General features: G+C 40.0%; 2 protein-coding genes across 2 annotated transcripts; one reads left to right on the forward strand and one right to left on the reverse strand.

Moving 5' to 3' along the window:
• Nucleotides 1-833: 833 nt before the first annotated feature.
• Nucleotides 834-3,178, reverse strand: snrpc (small nuclear ribonucleoprotein polypeptide C). Its single transcript, XM_088309218.1, has 6 exons — nucleotides 3,062-3,178; nucleotides 2,329-2,371; nucleotides 2,144-2,252; nucleotides 2,000-2,059; nucleotides 1,336-1,440; nucleotides 834-1,255 (listed from the first exon to the last, which is right to left on the reverse strand). Exons 1-6 carry the CDS (start codon nucleotides 3,067-3,069, stop codon nucleotides 1,137-1,139), a joined length of 444 nt encoding a protein of 147 aa, XP_088165344.1. The 5' UTR covers nucleotides 3,070-3,178; the 3' UTR covers nucleotides 834-1,136.
• A 538-nt stretch (nucleotides 3,179-3,716) lies between these two features.
• Nucleotides 3,717-10,310, forward strand: ilrun (inflammation and lipid regulator with UBA-like and NBR1-like domains). Its single transcript, XM_088310105.1, has 5 exons — nucleotides 3,717-4,044; nucleotides 5,438-5,592; nucleotides 6,259-6,456; nucleotides 6,876-7,135; nucleotides 9,169-10,310. Exons 1-5 carry the CDS (start codon nucleotides 3,887-3,889, stop codon nucleotides 9,202-9,204), a joined length of 807 nt encoding a protein of 268 aa, XP_088166231.1. The 5' UTR covers nucleotides 3,717-3,886; the 3' UTR covers nucleotides 9,205-10,310.
• The last annotated feature ends 5,411 nt before the right edge of the window (nucleotides 10,311-15,721 follow it).

Below are 15,721 nucleotides of genomic sequence, written 5' to 3' on the forward strand. Positions count from 1 at the left end.
TCACATGCGAATGTTTACTGTAATTAATTATGACTTCACTACAGCGTTAATTTAGATAGGTTAAGAAAATTGGTCACATGTAATTGAGTCAGGCTATTATGACTCTCTGTCGCCATCTGTCGGTACATATTTTCATTACTAATAGATTATATGGAACAGTATTGAAGGAATACAAGATTTATACAATTTTTATGCATCATATACCAACGTGACAACAGTTTACATTCTGCTCAGGTGCTGGGAGGGTTTAAAATTTTCCCAGAATACATTTGGAAGGATTAAGAATAGGATTATATCCTGAGTGCATGTGTCATAAATGCTGCCTTGTACTACATTGCTTATAATACTCATCTTTGATTGAGTCAGAGGAGTGTTTATTTAGCGGTATTTATCTGACCTTACAGTGATATAATGAGACCTTATAAAATCTGTACCAAAAGTGAAAATTGCAAGTTGTAATAACGTTGAGATAATTTTGTTCCCAAACCAATTTAATGAAACTGAACTATTTTTATTATTCACCTTTTCAAATCTAATTATCCATTAATATGTTGTACATATGTGATGAGGGAATTAAAAATTCCATGCTTTCAGTCAAACGACCAAAATGCCAGACTGGCGCCTGACAACAGTTGAGTTCAACCACACTGAATATATAAATTGGACTGTATACCACTGCAAACGAGAACAAATTCCCCCCAAAAAATTATCTTTGTAAAAGCATACGTTTATATATTTATTTGGAAATATGTCCTGTATTGGATTGCAATAGAATGTGGAAGTTGCAATGATACCTGAGGTCAGAGAAGATAAAAAGGAGAAGGGCAAGACACTGGTTTTAAACGACTGCTTTATTTCTCAAAGCAGTGAAGTACGAAAAAAAATAAAATAAAAATGTTCAAAACAAGAATTGATGTTCAAAGTTCTAGCAGGTGTGTCTGAAGAGTGAGGAGACCACAAGTACAAGAACAACATCGATCAAAGTTGAGTGTCTGGTATTAAGTAGGAATAAATACATGACAGACAGTATGTGTTGAAACTTTGAATCAAATCAGACGCTGTGGTGTCATCACTCTGCAGTGCCTCCTTGTGGCAACGACGCTTAAAAAGAGCAGCAAATATCAGTGACGCCAGTCTTATCTGTCCGGCCTCATCATGCCCGGCCTGACCGGCATCATCATGGGTCGAGGGTGACGCATCATGTGAGGCGGCCCTGGCATCATCTGCATGGGTGCTCCCATCGGTGGCCGCATTCCTGCATGTGGACATGCCGGCAATAGGAATTACACATTCAAATTTAAACATGTTTACTTTAACAAAGCTGCAAAGTCATACCGGGTCCGCCGGGCATCATTCCGTGAGGCGGGGGTCCCATCATAGGCATCATGGGAGGACCAGTCATGGGCGGTGTGGGCAGCATGCCTGGACGTGGAGGACCACCTATGTCATACCCAGATATTTTGATTAGACTTTCTTCTTGCGTTTGTCCAAGAGGAGGTCTCCATCATCACATTCTAGACCGTAGTATTTTTTACTTTGAATTTGTGTGCCGTTAAAAGGCCTGACGGTGAGTGACGCGTGTGTAGGCCTATCGGTGTGTATTTGGCTGTTTGTCAGTCTCCGCATTAAGAGCCTGGGCGTCGTGTGGCCACAGAAGCTCATGTTTGTCTTTTTACCGTTTATTAAAGTTGTTAAACAAATGACCAAACAACTTAATCTAGAGTTCATTAAGTACTTATTTGTGACACGTCTTCATTGAAACAGCAGCAGCAGCAGCAGTGGTGGGAAAGTGAGTGTGCCATGTTGCGTAAACACGGCACAGCTAAAAACAACCAACACCAACAACGTTACATTGTGTTGCTCAATTGGCCACAATGGCCGTCCACCAAAGTCTGTACTTCTTCCATTTTTGGTTTTAAAGAAAAAAAGCCCCACACAGTTACTAGGTTTGAATAAACCAAACTTAACATGTTACAAGTTTCAGTCCATTCATACTTACCAGGAGGGGGGGCACCTGCAAATGGCGTTGGTGGGATCTTTCCTTGTTGAAAAGCAGCCGCTGTTAAAAAAGAGGGGAAACCATTTTAATAAACAGCACCTCATTATGCATTTGTTACAAATGTTTAAACCCCAATTTGCTTACTGGTTTTATCAATGAGGCTCTGGGCCTGCTCCTCCATCCATTTCTGGTAATAGTCCTTCACATTTTCTTTGTGTTTTCTCCCACTACAGTGGGTCTTCCTCACCGATGGCTGACAAATCAGAGCAGAGAAATTTAACAGACTCACGCATCTTTATTTGTTAGGGAAATTGTGATGCTGTTCTTACCGAATCGTGTGTCAGATAGGTATCGCAGTAGTCACAGTAAAACCTGTAGAATGAAATTACAAAAGAAAAAATATTCACTTTTTAATCAGTTTAACCAGTGTCCACTTTGGGTGGTATACTACTCCTCGTATGTTATACCCTATTTATATTGTTTAAACCCTGATTTCTAAATACACATTTAGGCTAGAATATGACATTGGGAAAAAACTCTTGCACACAGTGTGGAGCACTTTGTCTAATTCAACCAATTTAGCTTTAATGACTTAGCATAAAATACTGTTCCACTCTGACAAGCTACACGTGAGTTCAATTAGAATACAAGTATGTTCGACAGGCGTGTTTCAGATACGATCCTTTCTCTAATCGATGCCCCTGCACAGGACGGTAACCAGCGTGTGGTCCCGTCTAACCACAGCGCTAACGATACTGCAACAAGCACCACCTGCTTTGAAATACGCTCGCACTAGCATGCTACTGATAATGTATTGAGGAAAATTGGATATTTTTTGAATAATATCAGAATCAACAAAATAACCATTGAAAAATTCCCTCCGCATCGAGTTTCGCTCCAGAAAATAGACGGAGCCCGAGCGAAGCTCGCACTGTCTCAAAAAAAGCCAGTCTATTCGTTTGGTCGTGCTCTCACCTTAACCCACTCTAGTAATATATATTAACGTCTGTTTCATTGTTTAAACGTTTGTGAGCACCCCAAATAAAGAACATAACAACTTACTTCGGCATGATTCAAGGGAGACGGCATCCAAACGCACTACTCCAGTGTTCTTAATAAATGTTCCGACCAGAAATGTGTCGTGTCCAACAAATTGTTCCGGCTAGGAAGCTATGGCAAATACGTAACATAAAAAGTTCCGACCTTCCCTATATAATATATACATATATACATATATATATATATATAATATATATATATAATATATATATATATATATATATATATCACAGATATTTTATTTTTTTTTAAATCCATACATGATAGTACCATAATAAAAATACACAATTTACCGGCTTTTCAGATCTATTTCCAAGAGAAATTTCGAAATCGTTCAAATAAAGCGTAATGAACACGATTTCCGTTTGGATTTAGCTCTAAACAGAAGTCCACACTTAACAAAATTAGGCGTGGTTGTTGGAGAAGGGTCGAAGCACTAACTTATTAACTTCTTCACACACAATACACAAAACAAACGACAATAGGGATAGTTGCAACGCTTTAATATTAGGTTAAACCGCATGAATCTGTTTACACGTATCAGGCGTTCCGCGGAAAAAATGAGGATTTTGTGAACTCCTGCGATGAGCCAATCGGAGGAACGCTGCAAATAGCAACAGATGACGTAATCACCCCGACGTGATTGGCGCGAGTGACGCGCTGGGTTGTTGCAACGTCAAACTTCGTCCCCCTTGTCGTGCCATGCGCATTGACGCTTGTTGTTGTGGCGGCGGAACAGCTTGTTATGGCTAGACGAGGCCTCGGACCCGACTGAGAGAGGCTTCCCCCCACCCCACCCCTTCCCCGCCCTCCTCCCCCGCCACCCTCATGGAGGGCACGGACATGGACGTGGACGCGGAGCTCATGCAGAAGTTCAGCTGCATGGGCACCACGGACAAGGACGTCCTCATCACGGAGTTCCAGAGGCTGCTGGGCTTCCAGCTCAACCCCGCCGGCTGCGCCTTCTTCCTGGACATGACCAACTGGTGAGTGCGGGGATGAGGCGGAGGAGGAGGGCCCCGCGGGTACTGTGTTGTGTCACGGGACGTGGAGTTAGCCGCATAAATTAGCTTGTTAGCTCACGTTGACGTGCTAATAAAATGGAGGCGAGACACACAGCGCGAAGTTAGTTTCGGTTTATTTCACAGCTCGTACATGCCGTTCGAGAGGCTCATTGAGCACGTTAAACGGAAAGTTTGACAGGTAAAAACACGCAAGTTTCCCGCCGAAGAGGTTAATTAAAGCCCCGTTTAGCCGTCAGCTGGAGCTAGCCCGCGCTCAGGCTACCACTCACTCGACGTTACGTCAGCAACGCCACTACGCGTGGTGACGTCATCGGTCGTGATGCGTTGGCGGAAACCAAAAAGTCTTTCGTTCTCACACAAAATACTTAAAAAAAACGACCACCATTGTATCGTCCCGAATGTAACGTTTTCTACAATTTATACTATTCCCGTATATTGAAAAAGAAAAGACGCGACAAAAACTCGACATTTGCCAGGGTTGGGTTATCAAAGTAGGGCTTCAAGCCTGGGTTGCGTTTGAAATTAAGATTTTAACCAGGGTTGGGGATAGTGTAAAGCCTGTGTTAGTGTGTCATGTATGGGTTAGGTTTTCAGTTCAGTGTGGGATTCCAAGATAGGTTTATGCTTTTTATGTTAAGATTTGTATTTAATACCAGGGATAGCATTTCAAGACGGGTTTGGGCAAAGTTGGGTTTCTGGGCAAGGTTAGGGTTTCAAATGAACGTTTCAAGCATGCGTTAGAGTAAATGTTTCATTCCAGTGTTAGGGATTAAAACTAGGATATCAAGCCAGGATTAGTTTTTCAAAGTAGATCATAGTTCATAGTTGTTGTTTGAACAAAGATTTTGAAGCCAGAGTTATGGTTTCAAGTTAGGGGTAAATGACTCTGCACTCTTTGATGCAGTGTCACTCTCTGCTGATCTCTTTTGGAAAAAACAAAACAAAAAACAGGCTTACTCAAGCGTGTTGTTTTAGCCGGTAAAATCGCTACTGGATTTGTGACATCACTTCTTCTCGTAGAACCAAAATATAGGGAGAGATTTGTGTAAATCTTTAAACCGACTAAATATAAGTATTAAATGTTGATTATCTAAAAATGAAAATCAGTTGGTCGCTCATTGTAAAGTGCAATTTTTTTTTCTTCTGTATTTATGAGCAAAAATATAGAATTTTTATTTTTAATAATTAATACCTGATTGATTACCCAATAGAATTTTTTGTAGGATAGCCGAATACCAAATTATTCAATAGCGGCAGCCTTAAAAGGGTGTACTAACTTTCAAATGTGTTTTTTAAGCATCAAATCACCCCTGGCATCAGCACCATCGTCATCTTTGACATATTTTCCCACCAGGAACCTCCAGGCTGCCATTGGCGCATATTATGACTTTGAGAGTCCCAGCATCAACACACCATCCATGTCATTTGTGGAAGATGTGACGATTGGAGAAGGCGAGTCGGTCCCACCGGACACGCCATTTACAAAGACCTGGAGGATACAGAACTCAGGTATGCTAAGATGCCATGATGCTAACAAGGCACGCTGTTTTGTTTTTTTCATGGAGGTACATAAAGAAGAGGGTTCTGTCATATTAGTTGTTTTCGCGAGGGATAAAGAATATATAATTGTGAATATTATAAAAAATATTTTTTTTTCCATGATCTGTTGCGTGAAGGGTTATAACACAGTAACATCAAAGCTAGTTTCCTTAGCCCATCTTTGGTGTTTTGCTTTGTGTGTTATCTAGCAGATTTGTAAGGTATTACAAAGGTGGTTTGTTTAAACACAATGAATAAATCTTTGTTTTATGTTTAGTTTGGCAGTGAACTTAACTGGCTGGGGAAATGAACACAATAGAATTTCAGCTTCAGGACAATCTTGGGGGTTTCAAAGTGGGCTTTTAAGCCACGGTCAGTGTTTAAAGTGTGCTTTCAAATTAGATTTTTACATAAGGGGTTGAGTTTCAAACAAGGTTCAGGGGTTATTTACAATTTATTCTTCTTACCCATGTTCCACTGAATTAGTTTTTTTGGCAGCGCAGGCCCTAACACAACCATTTTTTGTCATCATGTCAAGTTCAAGTCAGTGGTGGTCACTCACTTGCTGTAGTAACCTGGCACCTAATGTTTGCAAACGTAAGGCGAAAAATGAAATGTGTCCTCTTACTGCTATAGGCGCAGAGTCATGGCCGCCGGGCGTGTGCCTCAAGTACATCGGCGGCGACCAGTTCGGTCACGTCAACACAGTGATGGTGAAGTCACTAGAGCCACGGGAAGTGGCCGACCTCAGCGTGCAGATGAGGAGTCCCGCCTCGCCCGGCATGTACCAGGGCCAGTGGCGGATGTGCACCGCCACCGGCTTGTTCTACGGAGGTACGGCACTGTGGGGAGACATTTCGACATAAAGAATGCGTTATTGATTCACTTCAGTCTCAATCGAGATTTGGGCTTTCAAACTGGAATTGGAGTTTCAAATTAGGGTTTTAAGCAAGGGTGAGTATTTTAAATTAGGGTTGAAAACTTGAGTTAGGTTCTCAACCAAGATTTGTGGTCTATGTTTAGACTTTCAAGCCTCGGTTAGGGTTTCAGTTAAGGGATGTCTTTGTAACTCAAGGTTGAATTTTTCAGATTTCCCAGCTATCTTGTATGTAACATGAGCAGTAACTTAAAATATGTGCTCAGTAATAACATAGCTGATACTGAAGTCATGTAGATGGCATAATGAGCAATGTGACATGGTAAGTGTCACACGTTAAGTGTCACACACTACACGTTCCGTTGTTTGTGTTCAGATGTGATCTGGGTGATCCTGAGCGTGGAAGTGGGTGGCCTTCTGGGCGTCACGCAACAGCTTTCCTCCTTCGAGACTGAGTTCAACACGCAGCCTCAGCGCGACGTGCAGGATGACTTCAACCCCTTTGCATCGCCACAGAAGAACAAGCGAGACGCCGACGGTGGCGAAGGCAACGGAGAGAACACGGCGACTCAAAATGTTGCCAACAGGACGTCCAATGGCCTGCAGGCCAATCTGACGCCGGTTACGCGTGGCCAGGTACGCTTTGAAATCCATTTGTTTTTTTTCTACTTAGATTACTTTTTTTAATTCTATTTTTTATATTGTATACAACTATTTTCTCAATATTGTATGACTTTTCTCAATTCTAGATAAAAATGTCCCTTAACTATACTGCTCTTTCTCCAAAAATATTTTATTCTCAAAAGTGAACATTTCTTCTTAAAAATATCAACATTTCTGGAGAAAGCTAAACATTTTTTGTAAAAAAAAAAATATTAATTTAAAAAAAAATGCTCCATCTAATCATCAATTTTTTGGGTCAAAATATAAAACATTTCATAAATATCTGTCCTGAATTAACCAATTTATTTTGCTAAAATATACTTGTCAAAATCTAAAGTTTTATTGTAAAAAAGGCCAATGTTAAAAAAATGGTTCTTGTAACTTTCATGTTAGCTTTTAATGATGTATCACATTTGCCTTGAAAAATAATAACTTTTTTCTGCTGAACTGAGAACTATTCAAAAACAATTCTCAGACATGTACAGTCTTTTTCCTTAAAAAGATACATTCTAGAAAATGTTATCTTGAAAAAAAGAAAAAATAACTTCTGCATAATAAAATATGTTTCTTTGGAAAAACAAAAACAAATGCAGCAACATTTTTTACAATACCAAGCTCTTTCTGAATAATATATATATATTTTTCCCTCAGATAGTACACGAAGTCCTCAAATTATGACGCTTCGACTTAGACGGCTGTTTCTCGTCTGACATTTTAGGTTCACACTGCAGGCAAATGCGACCCAGATCAGATTTTTTTTTGCCTTTATGCGACCTGTATCTTTTTTTATTTTATTTTTTTTTAATGACTGTATGAACAGCTCAATTACGATTTTTTTTTTTCCAAGCCAACTTGGTCCACTTTCATATGCGGTCCTCGATTGGATACATATGCAATTTTTTGGAATGTAACCGCAGCGGAACGGCCATGTCGCATGTATGCGGATGTCATTGACCGCATTCGGAGCCCAAAATGCGCTCTGTGTGAGCAGAGAAAGAGTGCTAACACCTGAAAATCAAATCTGCAAAGTTGTTTTGAGTAACTGTATTGACTTTATGTTTGACTTTAATAAGCCTCACTTTCAAATACTGTATTTGTACTTCCTATCGAATCGCTCCACTGTAGAAATGCTCCGACACGCTTGATCACATTTACGTCCATAAACGCTACGTCTGGAATGAGGTCGTCTCTTCTGCGCATGCGGATTACTTTGGGAATGAAATGTTTTGACAGATCATATTGATAATGTACTGTGAACGTTTACACAAAAAACTTGGCCCCAATTCACAGTAGTGTTAAATACAGTATCTTATTTTTTAAATTAATTTTATTTTATTAATCCATCCATCCATCTGCTGTACCGCTTCTCCTCACGAGGGTTGCGGGGCGTGCTGGAGCCTATCCCAGCTGTCTTCGGGGCAGTAGGCAGGGGACACCGTGAACTAGTAGCCAGCCAATTGCAGGGCACACAGAGACGAACAACCATCCGCGCTCATACTCATGCCTAGTATAAAACGTGAATTTGGATATTTATTTAGAGATTTAGGGAGTATTAAAGGGTAAATTCCAACTTACACAGAAATTTAGGTTACATCGCCATCTTAAGAACGGAACTCGTAAATTGAGGACTTCTTGTACTTGCATCATTACATAATTTTTCTCAAAGCAATGTTTTTGAGGTGGGACAATTCATTGATAAATGATTGATTATAACAAATAATCGAAAACCTTTTCCAGTCTGTCTCACCAGCACCGGTATGGTCGCATTCTTTTTCGGTGTGGTACATTTGGTTGAAGTATCGTCATTTCGCTTTTGTGGTAATAAGAACTTTGTTTGCAACAAGCAGCGGTTGACACAACCGCTCAGTTATTGTATAGAACTTTAAAAATCAGTCAAAAAAGGTGACAATCCACATCAAAAACTTCAGTCAAAACCAGTGAAATGATCGTAATGTTCAAAATTGTACGTCGTAATCATGTTTCCGTTTGTTTGTTTGTTTTCCTAGGGTTTTCATGGACCTTATCCGTTTGGACAGAGCTAGAGTGGCCCTCACCTCTGGGAGTCCTCAAAGGGGAGCGCGGAGGAACTGTTGTTTTCTAACAACTCTCCACAAATGCCCCCCCGTCTCCGCCCGCGGACGGCGACTGTGGCCGAACGTCCCGCCCGCACGCATCAGCGCTTGTTTCAGATTGATTTTCCTTTTTCTCTCAAGCATCCGGGTCATCTGCTCACCCCACACTCTGGCCATTGCTCGGACGTCCTGACAAAATGTTGGCCTTAAAAAGTCCGCACGTCCACCTGGATTCCCCTCACGCTCACATATCCGATTTCTTCAAGGCTTACCTTCCGTCATCTTTCCGGGCGTCGATTGCATCTTAAATTCCCTTGTAGACAAACTCTCCCAAAGACAAAAGTGCATCTGGCGTCACGGGGTGGAGGCCACATTGTGACGTCATGGGGACAATGTGTCTGTGTTTGTTTTTAGGGTGGGCTTTCAAAAGCGTGCAGAAGTATTGAGAAAGGTTTCAAAAAGCCATGGGGGGGAAAAGTCTATTTTGCCTGGTGAGTGGTTGTATTTTTCCACGTCTGTGTGTTTTTGCTCAGTATGTGCATTTGTGCGTGCATGCGTGTGTTTGGGTGTGTGTTGCATTCAACTGACAAAGAAAAGTGCGTGCGCGTGTGTGCTTGTGTACCTTTGAAGAATGCTCCAAACCCGCTCATGAATCATCCACTTTATTTATTTGTACTCTTGGTCACCAGGTGGTGCTAAAAATCTAACTCAAATCTCAAGTGCGTTCGTTCGTGTGTTCGAATGAATTCAAGGAAATGGTGTCGCTGATTCCGCTTTGAGGGAGATTCAGCACTGATATTCTGGTAATGCTGTTTGCACAAACATGATTTCCAATGGCTATTGGTGATTTTTTTTATTATTATTTTGGGGGGGCTTGTCGTGGAACATGACGCATCATCTTCTGTCGTCCAACCTCCCACCCAGCCCCCAAAAAGGTTTGTGTTGTTCACAGCTTTAAGGAGTTTTAACACGGACCAAATGGTCCTCACGAAAGTAAGTTTTATCGTCATTCTGTCAGTCTGAGGCTTTGAAAGTGTATTTTTGAATGGAGAATAAAATGGGAAAAGTTGTCAGGATATTTGTCCCCTGCCCAGAATGTCTCATTCATTTTTTACTTAGTTTCATTTTATATTATAAATCCTTTAAAACATTGCTACGATTAGCTTTGTGTCATTTTTTTGGGGGGGGGGATTAGAATTAACATGTGCCCCCTAAAAAATCATCTATTGAAATTTAGCCTAATTTTTATTTTAATCAGGTCAATATTAGTTCATTCTTGTGTGTTTCATTATTATTGAAAACGAACTAAGTCCCCTCTGAAATATACAACTTATCTAAATAAACTACTACTTTTTCCTGAATAAATACAAAATAAATATACTACTGTGCTTAAAAAACCTCGGAATTGCTTTTTAAGGCATATGACCATTTTTGCACTTCTTGTTTCTGTGAAATAGATTAATAAAACTTCTTAGAGACATTGTCCCCTCAAATGTGTGGCTTTTAAAATGTGAAAATATTTTTCCCTGAAATTTTAAACAGTTTTTACTCTAAAAATATACTTTAAAGAACAGCAATTTGTGCTTTTATTTATCAAAATATAGATACAGATGCACTATATAACTTGTTTCTCAAAATATACATTTTTGCTAATGACTATGATAGAAAAAATGACGTGTGTGACTTATATTTTTATTATAAAATATTACTGTTACATTTTTTCTCTGTATGACTTATTCTTCAACCCTTGGCAAAAATGATGGCATCACCAGTCTTGAGGATGTTCGTTTATTTAATTTTGTAGAAAAAAGCGACTCACAGACATGACACAAAACGGAAGTCACTTTAAATGGCAACTTTCGAAATCAGGAAAATGTGGTAGTGGGTAACATTATTTGTTTAGACCAAGCAGGGGGGAAATTGTGGAATCGCTCATATCAAATACACACATATACATACAATATACAAAAGAACACTTCAAGTACTTTGGGTTGCTGATGTTGTAGTGCACCGTGGGCTCAGTTCCCGCCCAGTGACGGTTTCTGTGTGTGTCACCTGCGACTGACTGGCAACCAGTTGATGGTGTCGTTCTCCTTTCACCCAAAGTCAGCTGGGACAGGCTCCAGCACTCGTGAACCTGTCCAGGATAAGCAGTTTTGATGACAACAGCAATGCCTTGATGCACCAACTCTGTTTTTTTTTACCAGCTTGCAGCCTCTGGGCATGGATATGAGAGATAAACAGTACTCTTTATCAATCTAGCTCCAACTTTCTCTAATTGATATCGCCAAATCAGCTTTGCAGGTTGGAGCCTTGTCATGGACCATTTCCTTAAACAGCCACCAAATAATTTCAATTGGATTGAGGTCCATTTATTTAATATTTTTAGTTATTTTCTCTTTGGCTAGATGCGTTATCTTCTTGAAAAATGATTTCCTCAGCCCCAATCGTCCTTTCAGTTGATGGGATGAGTGTCCCCATCGTAGGGCCATATTCTGCTGTGTGCTTATGATATAAAAGGCGCATTGCTGTGCACTTTCCGGGCTGTGCAGATTCTACCAATGACTTAAGTATAGGGCCAGCTGTGATTGGCCAATGAGGCGGAAACAGTACGACACTTCACTTTCCTATGACAACGCAAACCTACAATGTTTGTTTGAGCGTTATATTGTATGTATAATTTATGCGTATTAGTTGTGGTTTGCTGTTAAATCCTGGTGAAATGATTTCTGTCTTGTGTGTTTGATCGCAGAACATTGACTATATAAGGAAACCCTTTTCACTTCCTGTACAGTAGGTGGCAGTATGCACCAAAGAGCTGTAAACCGTCCAAGAACTGACAAGAAGAAGAAGCAGTCCAGTATTTATAGACAGTATTTCTCGTGTGCCACTTTGGTTGGATTTTATTTACCCATGGCCACAATATGTTACTGGATTGTGGTTAAGGATAGCCATTTTAAACTTTAAATTTCTTATTTTATTTTTTTGCGTTTTAGGAGTTAAACGAGCTGCAGGCAGCCACCAGTTCAATAGATTGGCGAATAAGTGTATGTGATGGGACTGGCAGACCAACAGACCTCTGACAGATAATAATAATGTAGTATAAGAAATCAGCCCACGCGGCGATCCAGGCAGCAAACTCTTTATTAACAAGAACGGTTACTGTTGGCCATAACCACGCCGAGACAACCAACACAACGCTAACCAGTCTAGTAAAATCTCCTTTTTCTCTCCTCTTTCTTGCCGCCTTCCACCATCCACCCCCCTGTTGTCTTCAAGCCTCTCCAGAGAATAGGAAACCACTCAACTTGTGAACTTTATACAATGTTGCAACACTAATAATAATAATAATAATGATATTATTAATAATAATGCTAAAAATACTTGACAAACTACCTGAATGACGGACTGACTGATCGATGATTACGGGTTAGTTCTGCTTGAAAAAACTGACACATGATGGACAGGTACTGAGCCCGCTGACGGATGACAAAAAAAAAAAGAACTGGCAAAATTTTGTAAAATGCCTGCATCTGTTCATGCCATAAACTTAATTTTAAGGAGCCTAACACATGTATTGTTTGATAGCCCCAGACCGGACAGACCGTAAATAACGCACACTGACACATTCTACAACACGGGGAACAACGGTGTTGGTAGATCAGTTTTACCAGTATCCCAAACTATTCCACATCCAATGCTGGTCCACCAGTAACACCAACATTAAACCTGCACAAACCGGCATTAACCGGCTTTTAAACTGCACCAGCAAAGAATCAATGCTGATTGTTTTTTTAGCGGGGCAGTGCCTTTACAATACAATACAATATAATTTTATTTATGTAGCACATTTCACAACAGCTTGTGCTTTAACAAAGTGCTTTCACTATGGTGTAATATAAATTAGTGGGAAATTAGGACACAATTTAAAAGACATAATTAATAGATACCAGAAGAACAGCAGAGCAGCGACAGTCTCATGTTGAGTCGAAAGCTAAAGAATAAAAATGTTTTCAAATGAGTTTTAAAAGTGGACAGAGAGCGGGCTTGCCTAACATTTAATGGGAGGTCATTCCGTGGGGAAGGTCCGGCAACAGAAAAAACACGATCCCCCCTGAGGCTGCGCTTAGTCCTCGGCACCTCCAGCAGCATTTGGTCCGCAGACCTGAGGCAGCAGGCAAGTGCGTAGGGGTGGAAGAGCTCAGTGAAGTACGCTGGGGTGAGGCCATTTAAAGCTTTGAACACAAACAGAATCTTAAAGCGAACTCTAAAGTGAACTGGGAGCCAGTGAAGAGAGGCCAAGATTGGGCTTTTGTGATCCTTCTTCCGAGCTCCAGTTAAAAGACGAGCAGCAGCCTTTTGGACCAGTTGGAGGCGCTTGAGGGAGGACTGGCTGACTCCAAAGTAAAGTGCATTCCAATAATCTAGCCGAGATGTAACAAAGGCATGGATTACTGTTTCTAAGTGCTGCTGGGAAAGAAAGGGCTTCACTTTAGCCGGCTGCCTAAGATGAAAGAAGATGGAGCAAACAACAGCACTGATTTGCCAATCTAATTTTAAATCACTGTCCAGTTTAAAACCCAAGTTTAAGACTGTTGCCTTTAGATAAAATGCCAGGGGCCAAGGTCAACAAGGTTGAAAGTAGAAGGGCCACTGGGACCGAACACCAGAACGTCTGTCTTCTTTTTATTGAAATTCAAGAAATAAAGTGACATCCAGATTTTGATTTCCTCCAGACGGGACAAAAGTGGTCTCAAGTAGAAGACATCTTTTTTGCTCAGCAGCACATAGATCTGACTGTCATCCGCATAGCAATGGAAGGAAATTTCACGTTTTCGTTACTGATGTCCAACATTAGCCATTTTAAATGACTTCAGTTTCTTGTCATAATTTGCTGTTTTTCCCCATAAATAAATAACTGGATGAACATCCTGAAAATGTAATATGATTCTTGCCAGAGGTTGTATACAACATTTTTATTCTGATGTTCAAAATTTCCAATTGTTCCTTTTAATACAAATAATTTAATATTTTCTAATTCACCAATGTATTTGTTTTTTGTGAAAAATATGACGACTTCAAACTATAAGATTTCAGAAAGAAACTACTTTCTCTTGTAAATGTATGACATTTTTTCTCTGAACTGCACAACTTTTTATTCATATACACTTGGCTGTACAAAATTCTTTTCAATGCATGCATTTGCATTTGAATTGAAAAATGTTGACTTCCATTTGAATTCTAGGAAGTGGGGTTGAATTCGTTGCATTTCAGATAAACTCATTTTCATCACACATCAGTCAGAATGAGTGTATGTCACGAGTGTGCCCCAATTACTACACTTTACAATAATTTAGTATTGTGTATAAACGATATTTGTATGAAATGCATGCTTTTTATGTACTGTACATTGTCATTGTGATTGTTATTGTCATTATTGTTAAATACACTTTTAATTATGCATCATGAATTTCCTGCAATTCAAATTTCAGTTGCCGTGGGTCATTCTCGATTAAATTCCAAATTCCATAGAGCACTGACATATACAATATATTTTTGAAATCCAACATTAATCAATATATGATTAGCACCTTAATGACAATGATCGTAGAATACAGCACTTCAAATGCCATTTAATTCTACAGGTTGTTGCTAATGAGTGTGTACAGTATTCGGTGGAAAACAATCCATTCATAAAGTGTTCAACCCTCAAGGTGTGCTTGTGCGTGTCCAAATATTGACATCTTTTTTTTTTCTCAACCAGAAGAAGATTCTGAGATATCTCATCTGCCTCACACCTTTCATTGGTGCTCAGTCAACACGCTGGTTTTGTTTGACAACCGCTGTCAAGTCAAACAGACGCCACAAAGCACATCACACAAAAATATCACAATTGACAATAAATGATCATATCCAAGCAGGCACAAAGGGAGTGGGGGGTGTTGTGGTGACAGTATCACGAAAAACGGGTTTCTCCTGAGGGAGGTTTTGGGGGGGACACGAACTGCCAACTGAAATGTGTTATTTAAAAATCTCTGATATTAATCTCAACTCACATGACACACACGCTCACACACGCACACACACGTGTATATAGTTTACCTTATCTACACCGATGAGTGTTGCCAAATCTAAAAATGGGAAATTAATTTTATTTTTATTAATGAAGTTCTTGTACTGGATTTCATTTGTGTCAGTGTGCGTTTTTTTTTTTTTTTTTTTTTTGCTCTGCCAACTTAATCAAAAGTTTGCCATTCATTTCTATGAGTGCACGGTGGGGTCAAGGTGACAGGAAGGAAGCGCCATCTGCTTGATGGAGGAGCTCCTGGCAGCATCGCAAGAATATGATTATGTGGCTTTTATTAACCATGCAGGAAGAAGTGAATGCCACAGGCATCATAAACGACAAGAGACACGCACGCGTGTAGCTATAAGGCCTTTTAATATGAGAGCAATAAATGCTGCTCAGACTTATTATGAGACTTAC

This window comes from Idiotropiscis lumnitzeri, chromosome 11 (assembly GCF_059441095.1).
Source record: "Idiotropiscis lumnitzeri isolate Australia: NSW breed Sydney's pygmy pipehorse chromosome 11, RoL_Ilum_1.0, whole genome shotgun sequence".
In the NCBI taxonomy this organism is placed as follows: Eukaryota; Metazoa; Chordata; class Actinopteri; order Syngnathiformes; family Syngnathidae; genus Idiotropiscis; species Idiotropiscis lumnitzeri.